This window comes from Rhinopithecus bieti, unplaced genomic scaffold (assembly GCF_001698545.2).
Source record: "Rhinopithecus bieti isolate Rb0 unplaced genomic scaffold, ASM169854v2 scaffold_39746, whole genome shotgun sequence".
Classification (NCBI taxonomy): domain Eukaryota; kingdom Metazoa; phylum Chordata; class Mammalia; order Primates; family Cercopithecidae; genus Rhinopithecus; species Rhinopithecus bieti.
The window spans coordinates 2,427,472-2,443,935 of NW_016816960.1; the positions used below are offsets into that span (position 1 = coordinate 2,427,472).

At 46.2% G+C, this 16,464-nt stretch overlaps 1 protein-coding gene across 1 annotated transcript in view; it reads left to right on the forward strand.

The window, feature by feature from the left end:
* The window catches only part of FYCO1 (FYVE and coiled-coil domain autophagy adaptor 1), a 78,378-nt gene that overhangs the window by 15,624 nt on the left and 46,290 nt on the right, over positions 1–16,464 (forward strand). Inside the window, 8 exon segments of the mRNA XM_017855742.1 lie at positions 404–529; positions 4,535–4,641; positions 6,676–6,819; positions 10,095–10,185; positions 11,107–12,072; positions 12,074–13,531; positions 14,691–14,783; positions 15,418–15,536. Of these exon segments, the coding sequence (XP_017711231.1) occupies positions 404–529; positions 4,535–4,641; positions 6,676–6,819; positions 10,095–10,185; positions 11,107–12,072; positions 12,074–13,531; positions 14,691–14,783; positions 15,418–15,536 (3,104 nt within the window).

Here is a 16,464-nt window from a genome sequence, read left to right on the forward strand (position 1 = left end):
TGGGATTACAGGTGCCCGCCACCACACCCAGCTAATTTTGTATTTTTAGTAGAGATGGGGTTTCACCATGTTGGCCAGGCTGGTCTTGAACCCCTGACCTCAGGTGATCTGCCCACCTAGGCCTCCCAAAGTACTGGATTACCGGTGTGAGCCACCACATCTGACTAAGACTCTTTTCTTATATTTCTTTCTCATCTGTTAATAACAAATTTGGTGGTTTTCCACCCAACTATATGAACAGGGTATTAACACACCTTGATTTGCCAATAAATAAAAATAATGCCAATAAAGGGTCTCACCCAGTGCTGGCACCTAAGAAGCTATTGTTACTATTTATCATTTAAATGCTGGGATGAAAAGCAGTGGGTTTGGACCTCCTCTCCCTGTCCCTTTCCCTACCCAGTTTGATCAGAAAGAGAAGGCCACACTCCTGGGCAACAAGAAGGACTACTGGGATTACTTCTGTGCCTGCCTGGCCAAGGTGAAAGGAGCCAATGATGGGATCCGATTTGTCAAGTCTATCTCGGAGGTAAGCAGAGCAAGCAGCCAACAACTTCGTGTCTTCCTTTTGTCTGCTTAAAGCAGATCTTGCAGAGACCTTTGCTGCAGACAGCTAAATGAGGAAGTGGGAGTTTAAGGGTGGTAAAGAAATCTAGTCCAGGTATACTCAATGCTCATTGTTGCAGTGGCTCAAGCTTGGGAAAACCACTTCAGTGAGTGTTTACCAAGAGGAAGAATGCTGAGTCCTGAATGTACCTCAGGCCACAACCCACATGTTACTTAACAGGGTGGCCTGTTCACATACATTGTAAGTCTGGTAATGGTAGCCCTTGAGGTGTACAGCATAGGATGGCTCCATCTTTTTAAAAAATTTATTTTCTGGGGTAAAGTTCTTTAGAGTTTGCTAGGCTACTTTCCCTACACTTTGCCCGGGAAACTTAGATTTGAAATGAGAATGATGTGGGATCTCAAGAAACATTTCTTAAAATAGTGATATGTGAACTTTCTACATTCAATTCTGAGCCCCTCAAGAGCAAAATGCCATGGCTTTGCTGTTTTACAAAACTCCAGAACAACAAACACACACACATACTTCACATACACACTCATACTCTACTCTCTGTTTATTTTCCTCCCTCAACCCTCAGAGAATCTTTCTTCTGTCTCGTCAGCCTAGTCCATCCAGGAGTGTAGAACTTTGCATATCAGGGAGCAGGTAAACCCCTAAATTTGAGACAGGAGGTTTGTACATTTGTTCTTTCTTTTCAGTATCTCTTCATTAGAGTGTGAAGTCACTTTAAAGTCAACACTCCTGCTGCTTGGCTGGCTGCCCACAAATACCACAGCCTTAGGTATTCTGGGAAGGGCTTCTCACCAACCATGCCAGCTGGAGCCGAATAACTTTCTTCTTATAGAGAATGATGGTGTTAGATATGCCGGCATCAACAGCTGGACATTTCCCACCATTTGCACCCTCTGACATCTGAGATGATGAGGAAGGATCCTGGCTCTAAAGGCCTGGTTCTGTGAGTTTCTTTAATGTCCATGTTAGTGTGGATGAGTCTGGTGAGGTCTGGTGGGATACTTGGGTCCAGGAAGTAGAGCAGTATTTTAATTTTAATGCATCATAAATGTGAAAGGGGTTCTCTTTGTCACTCTCCTCTCTTCATTCCTCAGCCACTGCATCAGAGCAACTAAAGCCTTTGACTTTATTACTTTGGACAGTTGAAGTCTGGAAATAAATTTAGTTTTAATCCCCATTCCCCAGGATTATGAAATGCTTGCTAAAACACATCTACTTTTTGGCTAGTTTCTTCTTCTTTTCTCATAATGCAGACAGATCTTTAGACAGTCTGAAGCCATGGAAACTGACTTTCTAGAAGCAAAAACATTCCTTGCTTGCATGAATGTTGGTGTTTTAGTGGCTGGCATAGGCTCTACTTCCCATAGGGTCCAGTTGTTTCATCTCTATTGAAGACTGTTCTCTGGGGCATCATGGGTTGGAATGGCTTGGAACATCCCTAGGCTAAGTGAGTTGCTGGATACTTGGTTAATTTTAATAATGAAGTTGCCATCTGGGTATTTAACTGAGAGGGTAAGAGTTAATGGATAAGAAGCATTTGTAGGTCCCCTCTGATCCCTTTGAGGTAGGAGGCAGCTATTTAGGCTAGAACAGGTGAAGGTTCTAAGAAACCATTTCTGGAGGTTCAGTATGGGCTCAGCTTGGACTGTGCTTCACTGTGATGAGGGTGTAGCTCGGCGTCGGGCTCATGGCGCAATGGCCTGGTTTAAAGCAGAATCAGCTCTCATGTACCCTGCAGATTCCCTGTCCTTTGCTGCCATTGTATTGCTTCTCGGGATAGTGTATGTGGGTTCTGATTAGAAGCTAAAAGAAATTAAGGAATTAGGTAATGAAAGCGGATCCATAATCTCAAAACATAAAAGGCTGCATGTTCCCTTCCCCCTAAAAATACCTTTTAAAACAAATAGTTCCATATATATATATATAATTCAGTTAATGGGCCTGACTAAAAATATAGCCTCAAATGTTTGCCATTAAAAAGTTCTGATGTTCTAAAGGCTGGTATAATGGTAAGTTTGCCAAAAATAAGGACAAGCTCCTGTCTTTGGGAGCTTACAGACCTGGGCTGTGATGTGAGGGTCTTAATGAAATTCTGCAGGGTGTGTGTTTGTATAATTGACACGCTTCACTTCACAATGCCTTGCTCAGCTCTTTCCAATTGCCTGAATTTCCTGGTTATCACCACTAAACACTTTGTTCTCACCTCAGTCGTCAGTGAAAAAAAAAGTGATTTAGACAGGATATACCATCAAGATTCTCCCCCGCAAATCTGCTGAGATCGTCTGTCTGCAGACATGTCATGGTGGTTTTTGTAAAACCAATAAACCAGGCTGCTGCCTGCCTTCACTTCCAGGTGTCCTGGCTGCACCCAAAACACACATGGGGAATTGTCTTACAGCTTCTCTAGTTAAAAAGATTTAACACCTTTTTGTTGTTTAAAACTACTTCATATGGTATCATTTCCTTGAGTCAGCAGTAAGAAGAAATATAGCTCTGAGCTAAAAGGTGCTATACACCAGGATGTTTACCCCATTGAGTCAGGAAATATGTGGTACAGCCTCAAGCACTGGCATTAAAATACAGGGGTCTGGAGTCAGATAGTGACTCAATATAGTGTCAGAATTAAAATCTGAATAGTATGGGTTATAGGAACCCTCTTTGGCAAACCACTGCTCCCCCTTCCCCCATCACATATACACACTGTAAATATTTCTGACCTTTGAAGGGGTCGGGAGGGTATTGGTCCCAACTTACCCTACCCAGAGCCAGAGCCTGAGAGAGTAGGTACATGTGGTAGGTCAGGAGGTTTTGAATTCCTGCCTACTTTCTTGAGCTTCTGGGCTGACCTATCAGGAATATGAATCCTAATTTGCAAACTTGCCCAAGTGTCTTCTGTGGCTGTCCCTTTTATTCCATCTGCCTTGGCCATTGTATGCTCCCAGCTGACAGAGCCCTGCTTTGTGGCCTCATGGCAGAGTCTCTGACCAACATATTCCATCTCCATCACAACAAGCTTTTGAGTGGTGTGAATGTAAGCCTCAAAACAGTTCCAGTCACATCTTCCCCTTCCTCTGAATTGGTTTTTAGGTATAAGCTCTGTGGGGAGAGGTTTTGAAGACAGACCTACACCTGGGCCTTCCTATGCAATCCATGCCAAACTTGTGAGGCAGACCCATATCCATTTTATCCTTAGCCCCGTGTGACTGGGCTGCCTAGAGACACCCCTGGTCTCACCCCTGGGCTCCTTCTGATTCAATGTAGTGATTTGGCTTATCTGATCAAGAACAGGAAATCCAACCAGGAAAGCGTTGGCAGACTTGTAGATTTTACTGATGGTTTCATGGAATACAAATGAGGTAGTTATATGGCCACACACACGCACCTCTGCCCTTGTCCCTCTCTTCTTCCTTCTGCACATGTTTCTGCCAAGTCTTTAGGCCCTTCCCCTGCACCTGTTCCCCACACACCTTAAAAACAAACCAGCATTAGCTGAGCTGAGACCATCTCTTCTTCCTCCTCAAGCTGACTTGTGGTGTGAGAAGTCCTTCATTTACCTACCTCCAGGTTTGACTCTAATATAAAACTGAGTTTTATTTGGTTTCCTATGACTCCAAACCCAGAGATTCTGATAGAGCAGAGGAGGGAAAGTGACATTCCAATAGAATCCACAGATGTCTGGAAGCCTCTTGTTAATATATCTTCCATGATATGTTTGCTGGAGTCTGCAGATTACTCTCAGATGAAGGCCTGCAAGTAGTTCGCCCACTTCAAGCCTTACTCTCTGCAGTGATAGTATCAAATGTGTTGTGTCCCTTGAAGGACAACATGTAGGGTAAAATTGGGTGACATTTTTTGCCCTGTATCTGTGTTTCACAAGCCATCTATGAGACCAGGTCTGTATTTGGAGTTAGGCTAACAGCTCTTTGGCTCTATGTAATCTGCTTTCTCCAGCTCCGAACATCCTTGGGGAAAGGAAGAGCATTTATTCGCTACTCCTTGGTGCACCAGAGGTTGGCAGACACCTTACAGCAGTGCTTCATGAACACCAAAGTGACCAGGTAAATACAGGACGGGGCTGGGGTTTAGCACCATCCCATGCAGAAATGAACTAAAGTTCATTAATAATAATGACAACTGCAACATAGTGCTCATTTGTGTCCCTCGTGACACTGCAGACTCCTTCCACATCTATCATTGTCTTCCACCCCTCCTCCCAAAGTCCTTGACACATGTGGGCAGGTAGCACTGAGTTTGTGTAGGTTACTGAGGCTTAGAGGGGCTTAATGCTTTTCTCTAGGCCTCAGCCATTGCTCTCTTAACTCCCGATACCAGACAATTTCCCTGGTGGACGGCATGTCCTTGGTGCCAGCACTACTGGACAGACAGGTTACAGCCTTGGCCTCTAAGCAGAATCACCTGTGGGGTTTTTAACACTATTGAGCCTGGGTCCTCACCTGGCATACTGTGTGAACACACCGGAGACTGTGGTGGGCAGCCAGGACTGGGGGCCACTGCAGAGCTCAGGTCAGGTGTGCAGTCAGCCTTTGTGCAGGTAGTGCTGAAGCCTCAGCAGGGAAGAGAGAAGGGAGGAGAGGGGCAGGGATTGAGTCTATAATGGGGAGAGTGGGTATCAGCTTAGAAGCTACAAATCCGGTACCGGTCCACTAAACCTCTTTGGATTTTCCAGCATCTCTTGCCTGGCCCCTTTCCTTTGGGAGTATTCAAAATTTTTTAATCTAAAAAAACTACAAAGGAAAACCTTTTGTTTCATTATGTCAACTTAAAGATTGATTTGTGTAGAGATGTACTTGTATTTCTCATGCATGTGACAGGCCTTGTGAATTGGTGTGAGTTGAAAAAGTTTGCATATTTGATGTGAAGGTTATTTTGTTTTAGATGTTTGGTGAAGATCGTCATAAACAGCTTGACTTAATCACAGTTCACAGACAATAATGTCCCACTTTTTTGCCCACGCGGGAGTGCAGTGGCACAATCATAGCACACTATAACCTCAAGCTGCTGGGCTCAAGTGATCTTCTTACCTCAGCCTTCGAGTAGCTGGATAGGCATTTACCACTGTGCCTGGCTAATTCTTTACTTTTTGTAGAGACAGGATCTCACTATATTGCCCAGCCTGGCCTCAAATTCCTGGACTCAAGTGAACCCCCTGCCTCGGCCTCCCAAAGTGCTAGAATTACAGGTGTGAAGCACTATGCCCAGCCATCTTTTTCTTTTTGGGTGGGGTTTGGGGTAGGGGGAATAGGGTCTTAACCTGTCACACAGGCTGGAGTGCAGTGGCACAATCATGGTTCACTGTAGCCTCTACCTCCTGGGTTCAAGCCATCCTCCTGCCTCAGCCTCTTGAGAAGCTGGGACTACAGGTGCATGCCACCATGCTTAGCTAATTTTTTATTTTTTTAGTAGAGATGGGATCTTGCCATATTGTCCACCCTGGCCTCGAACTCCTGGGCTCAAGCTATCCTCCTGTCTTAGCTTCCCAAAGTGTTGGGATTATAGGCATGAGTAACTGTGTTCTGATGCATCTTTTTAAAATTCTTGTTACTTTGCCTGAAATGAAACAACCATTACCTCAAAATGCAGATAACATTTATTTTATTTTTTCTCACCCTGTCTTATGGTGCTGAAACATTTCTGAATAATTTGTTCCTTGGCTTTTAAATTGGTATCTGGACAGAAATTAGCAGTTGAGTTTAGTGTCCCATATTGAGTTCTGAAAATGGAACAGAAAGTAAAGTTATCTTTCAAAAAATAAGTTTTCTTTCTCCTACAATTGCCCTTCCTTGGCAAATAATTGACATTTAAGGTTCCCATATCCTTTTTGAGAAGTAGATATGATGTATGTAATAAATGAACAAGCATCCAGATCATTGCAGTAATTTCTTTGAAGAGGAGCAAGCTTATTTGAGAGTTATGTTCTTCTACCATGAAAATGAAATTGGTTTGTATGCCTGTGTCTTTTAATTTAGTAACCTGAGTTGGAATTCGATGAGGCAGAGCCACAGTGGGAGGACTGAATAAATTCACACATTCTTTATCTTTATTACTCTTATAATTGACATGTTTTTCTGCAGTGACTGGTACTACGCAAGAAGCCCCTTTCTGCAGCCAAAGCTGAGCTCGGACATTGTGGGCCAACTCTATGAGCTGACTGAGGTTCAGTTTGACCTGGCGTCGAGGGGCTATGACTTGGATGCTGCCTGGCCAACATTTGCCAGGTACTTTGAAGGATTGCTTGGTTTAAAAGACAGGAAAAGAGACATTTAAAGTTTTGAAGACTGCCACCAGTCTACTTAAAGCAATTTTGCTTGCTCAGTAAATTACATAAAACTGTTCAACTCTTATTCCAGCTCCTTTTACAGACTTTGTTAAATCATGACTAACAATAACATCTGAAGGCTCCAACCTTAAACCAACCTAATTGGCCAGGGCATGAGTCAGTGGAGATGCATACTGCAAAAGCCAAGGCTTTAAAATTTTTTAAGGCACTTGTTGCTATAGGCATTGGGGGAGGAGTGGGCTTTTTCCCCTGCCTATTCTTATGGAGTTACTACAGAAGGCTCCTAAGCAGTAGGAGAGGAAGTAAAAGCCACAGCTTGTCCACATAAGAGTTGCAGGAAAGGTTGCTGCATTTTTGTTTCTTCTTTCTTTATTTTCTGAGGCCATCAAGCCAGCCATGTCTTACACCAGTGTGGCACTCACATACCACCAGAGTCCTTACATCAGCTCCAGGAAGGAGGTGTGAGGTACAGGCTCAGAGGATCAGGGGACTTGACAAAGTCACCCAGCTGGTGGGCAGCAGGCCTGGGACACCTGACTTAGGTTAAAATCAAGTCCAGCGTTCTTTGTTTTGTTTTGCTTTCTGTTCATAAGGCTTTTAAAATTTAACATTCATATTTTTTATTAGGAAATACTTCACATATAGAGAAAAGTGGTGAATATGATAGTCACATGCAAACCACCAGGATTTAATAGCTTACATTTTGCCATATTGAGGTGTCCTTTTTTTATTTTTATTATTTTTTGTAGGGACGGAGTCTTGCTATCTTTCCCAGGCTGGTTTGAACTCCTGGGCTCAAACAATCCTGTCTTGGCATTCCAAACTGCTGGGGTTACAGGCGTGAGCCACCACGCCTGGTCCAGATATTCTTTTTAAAACTTTTACATTTTGAAATAATTTCAGAATTACAGAAAAGTTGCAAAAATAATACAAAGTACTCATCTATCCTTCACCCTGATTCCCTAGTTATTGATATTTTACTATAATTGTTTATCATTTTTTTCTACTTACATGTTGAATTATTTCCTAAGCCTTTTGAGAGTAAATTACAGACTTGATCTTCTTTTCTCTTAAGTACTTAATTATGCATTTCCTAAAATCAAGGACATCCTGTTATATAACTCAGTACAGTTATTAAAATCAGAAAATTAACATTGATACAATACTGCTATCTAATCTACAGATCTCATTTAAATTTTACAAATTATCTCAATAATGTCTCATAATCTAAGACCCAATCCCAGATCACACATTGTTAATTCATTAATTGCTATGCCTCTCTAGTCCCCTTTAATTTTGAACAGTTTTTCAGTCTTTGTCTTTTATAACATTGACATTTTGAAAAATACAGGCCAGTTATTTTGTAAATTGTTCCTTAATTTGAGTTTGTCTGATGTTTCCTCATTATTGGATTATGTTAAGTGTTTTTGGCAGGAATACCTCAGCTGTTGTCTTGTCAGCACACTGTATCTGGAGGCACACAGTGTTGATTTGTTTCATTACTAATGAGGTTAATCCTGGTCATTTGGGTAACATGGTGCTTGCCAAGTTTCTCCAAAAGTTACTCTTTCTTCCTTTGTAATGAATATGTATCTTATGGGAAGGCATGTTGAAATTACATTATTATCCTTTTTTCTCTTAAATCTGTCCTGTATTAGTTTTAATACCATTTGATAATTCTTGCCTGAAGCAGTTATTACCATCATCATTACCAGAGTGATTTTCTAACTCCATGATTAGTTGGCATTCTGCTGTAAGGAAGATCTTTTTCTTTTTCCCCATTTATTCATTCATAGCAGTATTGACTCATGGATTCTTACTTTATTCAATAGGTTACATTCTGTCACTGTCATTATTTATTTTGAAGTTTAAATTATCCCACTTATCCAATTACCCCAGTGGGAGCCCCTGTCAAGCTGGCTCTGATGGGGAGACTTGGTTACATCCGATACTTTTTTTAAGAAATAAAATATTATAGAGCAGCTAAAGCCCCACCCCATTGCCATCCTTTCTCCTTTGTTCCCCTTTCAGAAGTAATCGTGGCCCTATAATCAATGCATTTCATGCCCAGATCTTATGCTTTCATTATTACTTGTGTATTTGTAAATAGTTTATATAGTATATATAGTTTTATTTTGTAAATGTTTTAACATTTTACACATGTTGAATCATGTGATAGCTCTCCTTTTGCAACCTGCTTTTTTCATTCTGCCTTGTTTTTGAGATTTTGTATCTGTTTATACATGGAGTTCTGTAAGTATAGAGTTGGGTTGGCAAACTACAGCCCACAGGGCTGTGTGGAACACAATTTCGCCCATTTATTCACCTGTTGTCCATGGCTGCTTTTATGCTAACAGTGCCAGTTGAGTGACAGAGACCATATAGCCCACAAGACCAAAATATTTAACTATCTGGCCCTTTTCAAAAAAAGAAAAAAGAATGCTAACCCATGGTGTAGAGAATTCTGTTGGGTGAATAGCCATTTGTTTGGTTTCCCTTTTTCCAGTTACAGCGCTGCCAAGAGCATCCCAACTGTTTCCTTATGTACCTATGTGACTGTCTTCAGGGAAGATACTGTGAAGGGCAGTTGCTGGGTTGTGGAGACTAAGTTTGAAAACACAATAATTTTAGATTTAGGAGATGATTCTGATGAAGTAAAAATGTGTTGAGGTTCCTGCTAAACAAGGGTTATCACACAAGCCTTTGTATTTCTAAAGCAATGCCATTCAATGGAACTTTCTGCGATGAGGGAAATGTTCTGTATCTGCACTGACCGGCCTGGTTATGTGACCTAGAAGCAGCCTCCCAGCCACACTGTTGCTGTGTCATGCAGAGCGGCAGCTGAGCCCCCAAACACAGTGTGACTCTTATTTACCAAGCTGACTGCTGCTTGTTCCTCACTGGCAGACAAACTGAGGCAGGCACCAAAAGCTCAAGAAAAATGTAAACCAAATATCGGGAAATACATGTTCACATAATTCTTTTTTGGCAGTGGGAGGAAAGCCATGATGGTAAAACTCTAGCCATGGAGTTCATCTGTTACAGACCAGTGTAGCTGTGCTCTTTGGTGGAATCTGTTGGGTTTGACTTCCTTACGTTCTACCTGGGAAGGCAGCCCCCTACCACCACCTGGTTGCCTGGTGACAAGCAAGGCCTCCATGTATGTAGGTTTCCTGCTCTGAATACAGGTATGTCTGCTTTGTGGCCCCACAGGAGGACATTGGCCACTGGCTCTTCTGCTTACCTGTGGAAACCCCCTAGCCGCAGCTCCAGCATGAGCAGTTTGGTGAGCAGCTACCTACAGGTAAGGCCAGGAAGGCTGGGAATTATCTTACTATAGCTTCTACCAGAGTATGTCCTTGCCCCTAGCAACTCAAGGGTGATGTTTTCAGATACCTGTTGTTCCAGCCAGAGCAATAGAACCACTCAGTTATAGCCACTATTCCCTGGAGTCTGGGTTTTTCAACCAAATGGAATCTAGGCTCTCTTAAAATTAAATTCTTTTAAATGATTTTAAAGTATTTTAAAAGAAGCAGTTTGGCACCATGGTTAAAAGTGACAGAGTCAAATCCTGACTCTCACCTACCAGCTATGACCAAGGGGAAATTACTTAACCTTCAGCTCTCCCATCCACAGGATGGGGATAATAAAAATCATTCTAGTTCATAGATGAGGGCTTGACATATGCAAGGGCTCAGTCAATGTTAGTAGGTAGGGGCAGTTTGCTAATTTTTTTAGAAATGTGAATTTATCACGGCTGTATATAGTTCTGTGAAAACTGATCAGCAATTTAAAAAATTAAAATGATCAATATAAGGAGCATTAAGAGTAGAAAATAGATGAATCTTTTACCTTATTTTGTGGCTTCATCATGCCAGGAATTGCGGGTATGGGTGTGGCACAATGAGTGAACAACAGCTTAGATATAACTGAATTTATCTCAGAGACAACGTCTATTAAAAGCTGAAGAAGGCTGGATGGGAAAAGCAAGTCTGTATCTCAGTGGAGCTCACATAGGTGGCCTCCTGGCTTTGGAATGTGCTGCTGAATGTGTGGCAGATGCTTTGAGCAAAGGGATTCTAGTCTTTTGAATAGCTCTTTAGACTAACCTTAGGGCAAGTAATGCCTGTATTTTTACCTCTGCTCTCATTAAACTCTAAAGCTTTTCTGAGTAGCCCTGTAGCTTCATCCCAAAGCCACTTGTCTTTTGTGTTTTTCTTCCCAGACTCAAGAGATGGTGTCCAACTTTGACCTGAACAGCCCCCTAAACAACGAGGCATTGGAGGGCTTTGATGAGATGCGACTAGAGCTGGACCAGTTGGAGGTGCGGGAGAAGCAGCTACAGGAGCGCATGCAGCAGCTGGACAGAGAGAACCAGGAGCTGAGGGCAGCTGTTAGCCTGCAAGGGGAGCAACTGCAGACAGAGAGGGAGAGGGGGCGCACTGCAGCAGAGGACAACGTTCGCCTCACTTGCTTGGTGGCTGAGCTCCAGAAGCAGTGGGAGGTCACCCAGGCCACCCAGAACACTGTGAAGGAGCTGCACACATGCCTACAGGCCCTGGAGCTAGGAGCAGCAGAGAAGGAGGAGGACTGCCACACAGCCCTGCGGCAGCTGGAGTCCATGCTGCAGCCCTTGGCACAGGAGCTTAAGGCCACACGGGACTCACTGGGCAAGAAGAACCAGCATTTAGCCAGCATCCCAGACTGGCTAGCCATGGCTCAGCAGAAGGCAGATACAGCACCAGACACAAAAGGCCAGCAAGAACCTATTCCCAGTGATGCGGCCCAGGAGATTCAGGAGCTAGGGGAGAAGCTTCGAGCCCTAGAAAGGGAGAAAACCAAGGTCGAGGAGGTCAACAGACAGCAGAGTGCCCAGCTGGAGCAGCTGGTCAAGGAGCTGCAGCTGAAGGAGGATGCCTGGGCCAGCCTGGAGCGCCTGGTGAAGGAGATGGCCCCACTCCAGGAGGAGTTGTCTGGGAAGGGACAGGAGGCAGACCAGCTCTGGCGACGGCTACAGGAGTTGCTGGTGCACTCGAGCTCCCGGGAGCAGGAGCTAGCAGAGTTGAGGCGGGAGAAAAAACAGCAACAGGAGGAAAAGGAGCTGCTGGAGCAGGAGGTCAGGTCCCTGACCCGGCAGCTGCAGTTCCTAGAGACCCAGCTGGGCTGGCCAGGTGCAGGCCAACATGTGAGTGGACCTGGAGGAGCTGAAGAACAGCTCACAGCGCAAAGACCACCTCGAGCCGAGAACGGCTGGGCTGCACTCGACGGCGGCTTGCTGGGGCACCGGCCCAGAACTGCCAGTGGCAGGTGGAAAGAATGAGGCCCTGGTCCCTGTGAACTCCAGTCTGCAAGAGGCCTGTGGGAAGCCAGAGGAGGAGCAGAAGGGCCTGCAGGAGGCACAGTTAGACGATACCAAGGTGCAGGAGGGCAGCCAGGAGGAAGAGCTCCGGCAGGCCAACAGGGAACTGGAGAAGGAGCTGCAGAATGTGGTCGAGCGTAACCAGCTCCTGGAGGGCAAGCTGCAAGCCCTGCAGGCCGATTACCAGGCTTTGCAGCAGCGGGAAGCAGCCATCCAGGGCTCCTTGGCCTCCCTGGAGGCTGAGCAGGCCAGCATCCGGCACTTGGGCGACCAGATGGAGGCAAGCTTGCTGGCTGTAAGGAAGGCCAAGGAGGCCATGAAAGCCAAGGTGGCTGAGAAGGAGGCCACTCTGCAGAGCAAGGAGGATGAGTGCCAGCAGCTGCGGGAGGAGGTGGAGCAGTGCCGTCGACTGGCAGAGGCCCGGCACAGAGAGCTTAGGGCTCTTGAGAGCCAGTGCCAGCACCAGACCCAGCTGACTGAAGTCCTCACCGCAGAGAAAGACCAACAGGGAGTTGACCCACCCCCCGACGATGAAGCCCGTGAGCTGGCCCTGTCTCAGGCGCAGCTGGAAGTCCATCAAGGGGAGGCCCAACGGCTGCAGGCCCAGGTGGTGGACCTCCAGGCCAAGATGCGGGCAGCTCTGGATGACCAGGACAGGATGCAGAGCCAGCTAAGCATGGCTGAGGCAGTCCTGAGGGAGCACAAGACCCTTGTGCAGCAGCTGAAGGAGCAGAATGAAGCCCTTAACAGAGCCCATGTCCAGGAGCTGCTGCAGTGCTCAGAGCGTGAAGGGGCGCTGCAGGAGGAGAGGACCAGTGAGGCCCAGCAGAGGGAGGAGGAGCTGCAGGCCCTGCAGGAGGAGTTGTCCCAGGCCAGATGCAGCTCCGAGGAAGCACAGCTGGAGCACGCTGAGCTGCAGGAGCAGCTGCACCGGGCCAACACGGACACAGCCGAGCTGGGCATCCAGGTTTGCACACTGACCATGGAAAAGGAGCAAGTGGAGGAGGCACTGGCCTGTGCTGTCCAGGAGCTCCAGGACGCCAAAGAGGCAGCCTCAAGGGAGCGAGAGGGCCTGGAACGCCAAGTAGCTGGACTGCAGCAAGAGAAGGAGAGCTTGCAGGAAAAGCTGAAGGTGGCCAAAGCAGCAGCCGACTCACTGCCTGGCCTGCAGGCTCAGCTCACCCAGGCTGAGCAGCGGGCCCAGAGCCTCCAAGAGGCTGCACGCCAGGAGCTCGACACCCTCAAGTTCCAGCTGAGCGCTGAAATCATGGAGTACCAGAGCAGACTTAAGGTAATCCTAGCTTCAACCACTTGGGCCTACCCATCTCCCTGGGCAGGCCTGGTGGGTCCGTGGGAGGATGCACCTTCAGCCATGAGGCAGGTGAGGGCTGGAGAATGTACTGTGGGTGCAAGCAAACACCTTGTGGCCCTGTCCTGCTATCACAGCTCACAGTAGCATCTTTCTCTCTGCAGGAACATGTTAGGGCCAGAACATTTGGAGTGATACCTTAGCCCAGAAGTCTAAACTCAAGACCACTGCAAACAAGATTAGCCCACACAGAAGTTTTTAAAATTAGTAGCCAACATTGAAAGAGCAGGGTGTTTACAAACACAGTTTGAGGGCTTCTTTTGAAACCTCAGAAGATCCGAAAGCCTGCATCCTCACCCCGCCCCCTCCCCGTGGCAGCAGTCAGCAGGAACCTGAGGGAGGCACACATCCTCTGAACTTTTCCTTACACTGGTTTTTGTACTTGCCAAGCCCCCCACCCCGCCCTGGGCATGTGAGTGTGAGAACACTGACTTGGCCTCTAAAACCCCTTCTGAGCGCTAGCAGTTCACAGCTGCCTCACGTCCTAGCTCTGGGTTCTTAATGAATAACCAACCCCATCAGGTGCTCTCCTGACAGCAGATACAGGGTAGGGAACCAGCTTATTTCGTTTTTACAAGGCCCTTGGGACAGACAAGTTAATGAGATGAGCAGTTAATATGTCTCTTTGCTAGTGCACAAAGATGAAGGGTTAAGGACTGTTTAGATTGAAGACATGGCAGAATGGCCTGGGGCTTTGATTTCCAGGGCTTGCCACTAGTCTGTCTGCATCAAGGTCTGTGCACTCTCAGGCTACTCCTAACACTCCTCTCTGAGGCAGCGCCACTGCACTGCCACAGGTGTGCCTCCCCACCCAGTGCCATCCCACCCCGTGAAACTCCATGTGGCTCATAGCCAACCTTTTCCCTTGCAGAAATTAAGTTTTAAGTTTGGGGACCAGGCTAAGTCTCTTTTCTTAGTAAGCTTGAAAGTATTTCACTATTAATAAGCCCAAAGCTCACTGAGGAGCCAGTTTGCAGGGAAAAAGAGAAAGGCAGCTTGGTTTTATCTATTTGGGTGATGGGGCTGAGGGATCCTCAGAGCAATGACCCTACATTTATGATCCATTTCTTATCCTCTCTAGAATGCTGGCGAGGAGTCCAGGAGCCTCAGGGGCCAGCTTGAGGAGCAAGGCCGGCAGCTGCAGGCTGCCGAGGAAGCTGTGGGGAAGCTGAAGGTAGGCTCTGGTGATGTGGACCTCTCAGGGAGAGGGCATCTGGTGTGGTTTTGACTGGATCATTTAAGAGGGCTCCCTGCATGCCTCCAGATTCCCAAGCTAAAGCCGTCCTCAGTTTACCTTTGTAGACACCCTCAGTTTGTACCCTGACCCCCTCCATCCATTCCCTGGACACCTGGCTGGAGCTGCCAAATGCAGAAAGGAAATAAGTGTCCTGTTTGGCCATCTCTATAGGTGATCACCAGCCAATGATTCTAAAATGGGCAGGAGCAGGGGTGGCACTGGTCCCACAGTCTTCAGAGCAGTGACTTGTCCAAGTGAATCCTGCTCCCTGCCATCCTTACCTTCAGTGTCACCCTGGGAATTCTGGTACCTGCCACTTGCCAACCACCTTAACTAGTTGCAGTTGAGGCCCCACAAATATAGAGCAGAGATTCATGGCCTCTTGAACTTAATAGAAAACAACCCTCCATTTAGAAGTGACCCAGCCAGATGGGGTGGATGGCACACCAGCCACTTTATGGTACGTTGCATGGGCTTCTGCAAGATGGGGTAGATGGCACACCAGCCACTTTATGGTACATTGTATGGGCTTCTGCAAGCTGAGTGTCTTCTCCCTGATGTCCTGTGCCAGGCCACCCAAGCAGACATGGGAGAGAAGCTGAGCTGCACCAGCAACCATCTTGCAGAGTGCCAGGCGGCCATGCTGAGGAAGGACAAGGAGGGGGCTGCCTTACGTGAAGACCTAGAAAGGTTAGTCACAGTCCACCTACGCAGCTGTCGGTAGTCTTCAGGGAAGGAGTGTTTGGTCTCGTCATTTAGAAAGTCAGTCACTCATGTTAGGTTTAGGAAGTCCTTTTGCAAGAAAAGCCACAAACTCAGAAAGTGCTTGTGCTGGAAGCATGCCACAGAGAACCTGGCTGCCTGCCCATCCCAACCTATACACGGCTAAAGCACCTTTCTCCTAACTCGATTTTCTTCTCTCTGGCCATGCATACTTGAGTAACTGCAAGCTTTGGAAAAACTAAAATGAAATAAAAGTTAGATCATAATAATAATGGTAATAGTAACAGCATATATTTAAATAATGCTGAAAACGTGGCAGGCTCTGTTTTGACTACTTTGCATACATTTACCCATGTAATCCTCCTAACAGTCCTATGAGGAAGGTGTTATCATCTATCCCCATTTTATGGATGAGGAAGATGAGTGTGCCAAGGACCAGGATCAGCCTGTCTTTGTGCAGACTCTCTGATGCCGTATCTGTGGAGAGCAGATCACGCTGCCATCCCAAGGCCTCCTTGACCCCCTCATTTTCAGACTTGGGACCATGTGGAGTTGTGAGCCTAGGTCCACCATGCGGTCATGGAACCCAGCTAGTTGAGCCAGGACCTGATTAAGAAAAGGTGTAACAGGGAGGAAGACCTAATTTTTAAAAGGTGTAGCAGAAAGGAGGAGTTGCCAGAATCCAACTGCATGTGTGCCACCAGCAAAGATAAGCACACCGAATTGTCCCAAGTCTCTAACTTTTCTATTTATCTATTACCTCTTCCCAACACCTGCCTTCTAGGCCTGGGCTTCAGCTTAGTGGGACATCCAGGATATCTTTGACATTCAGTAACCTAGACATACATTTCCTTTCATCTTACCCTTCCAGTGTTCAGATCCTATAGGGCACTGG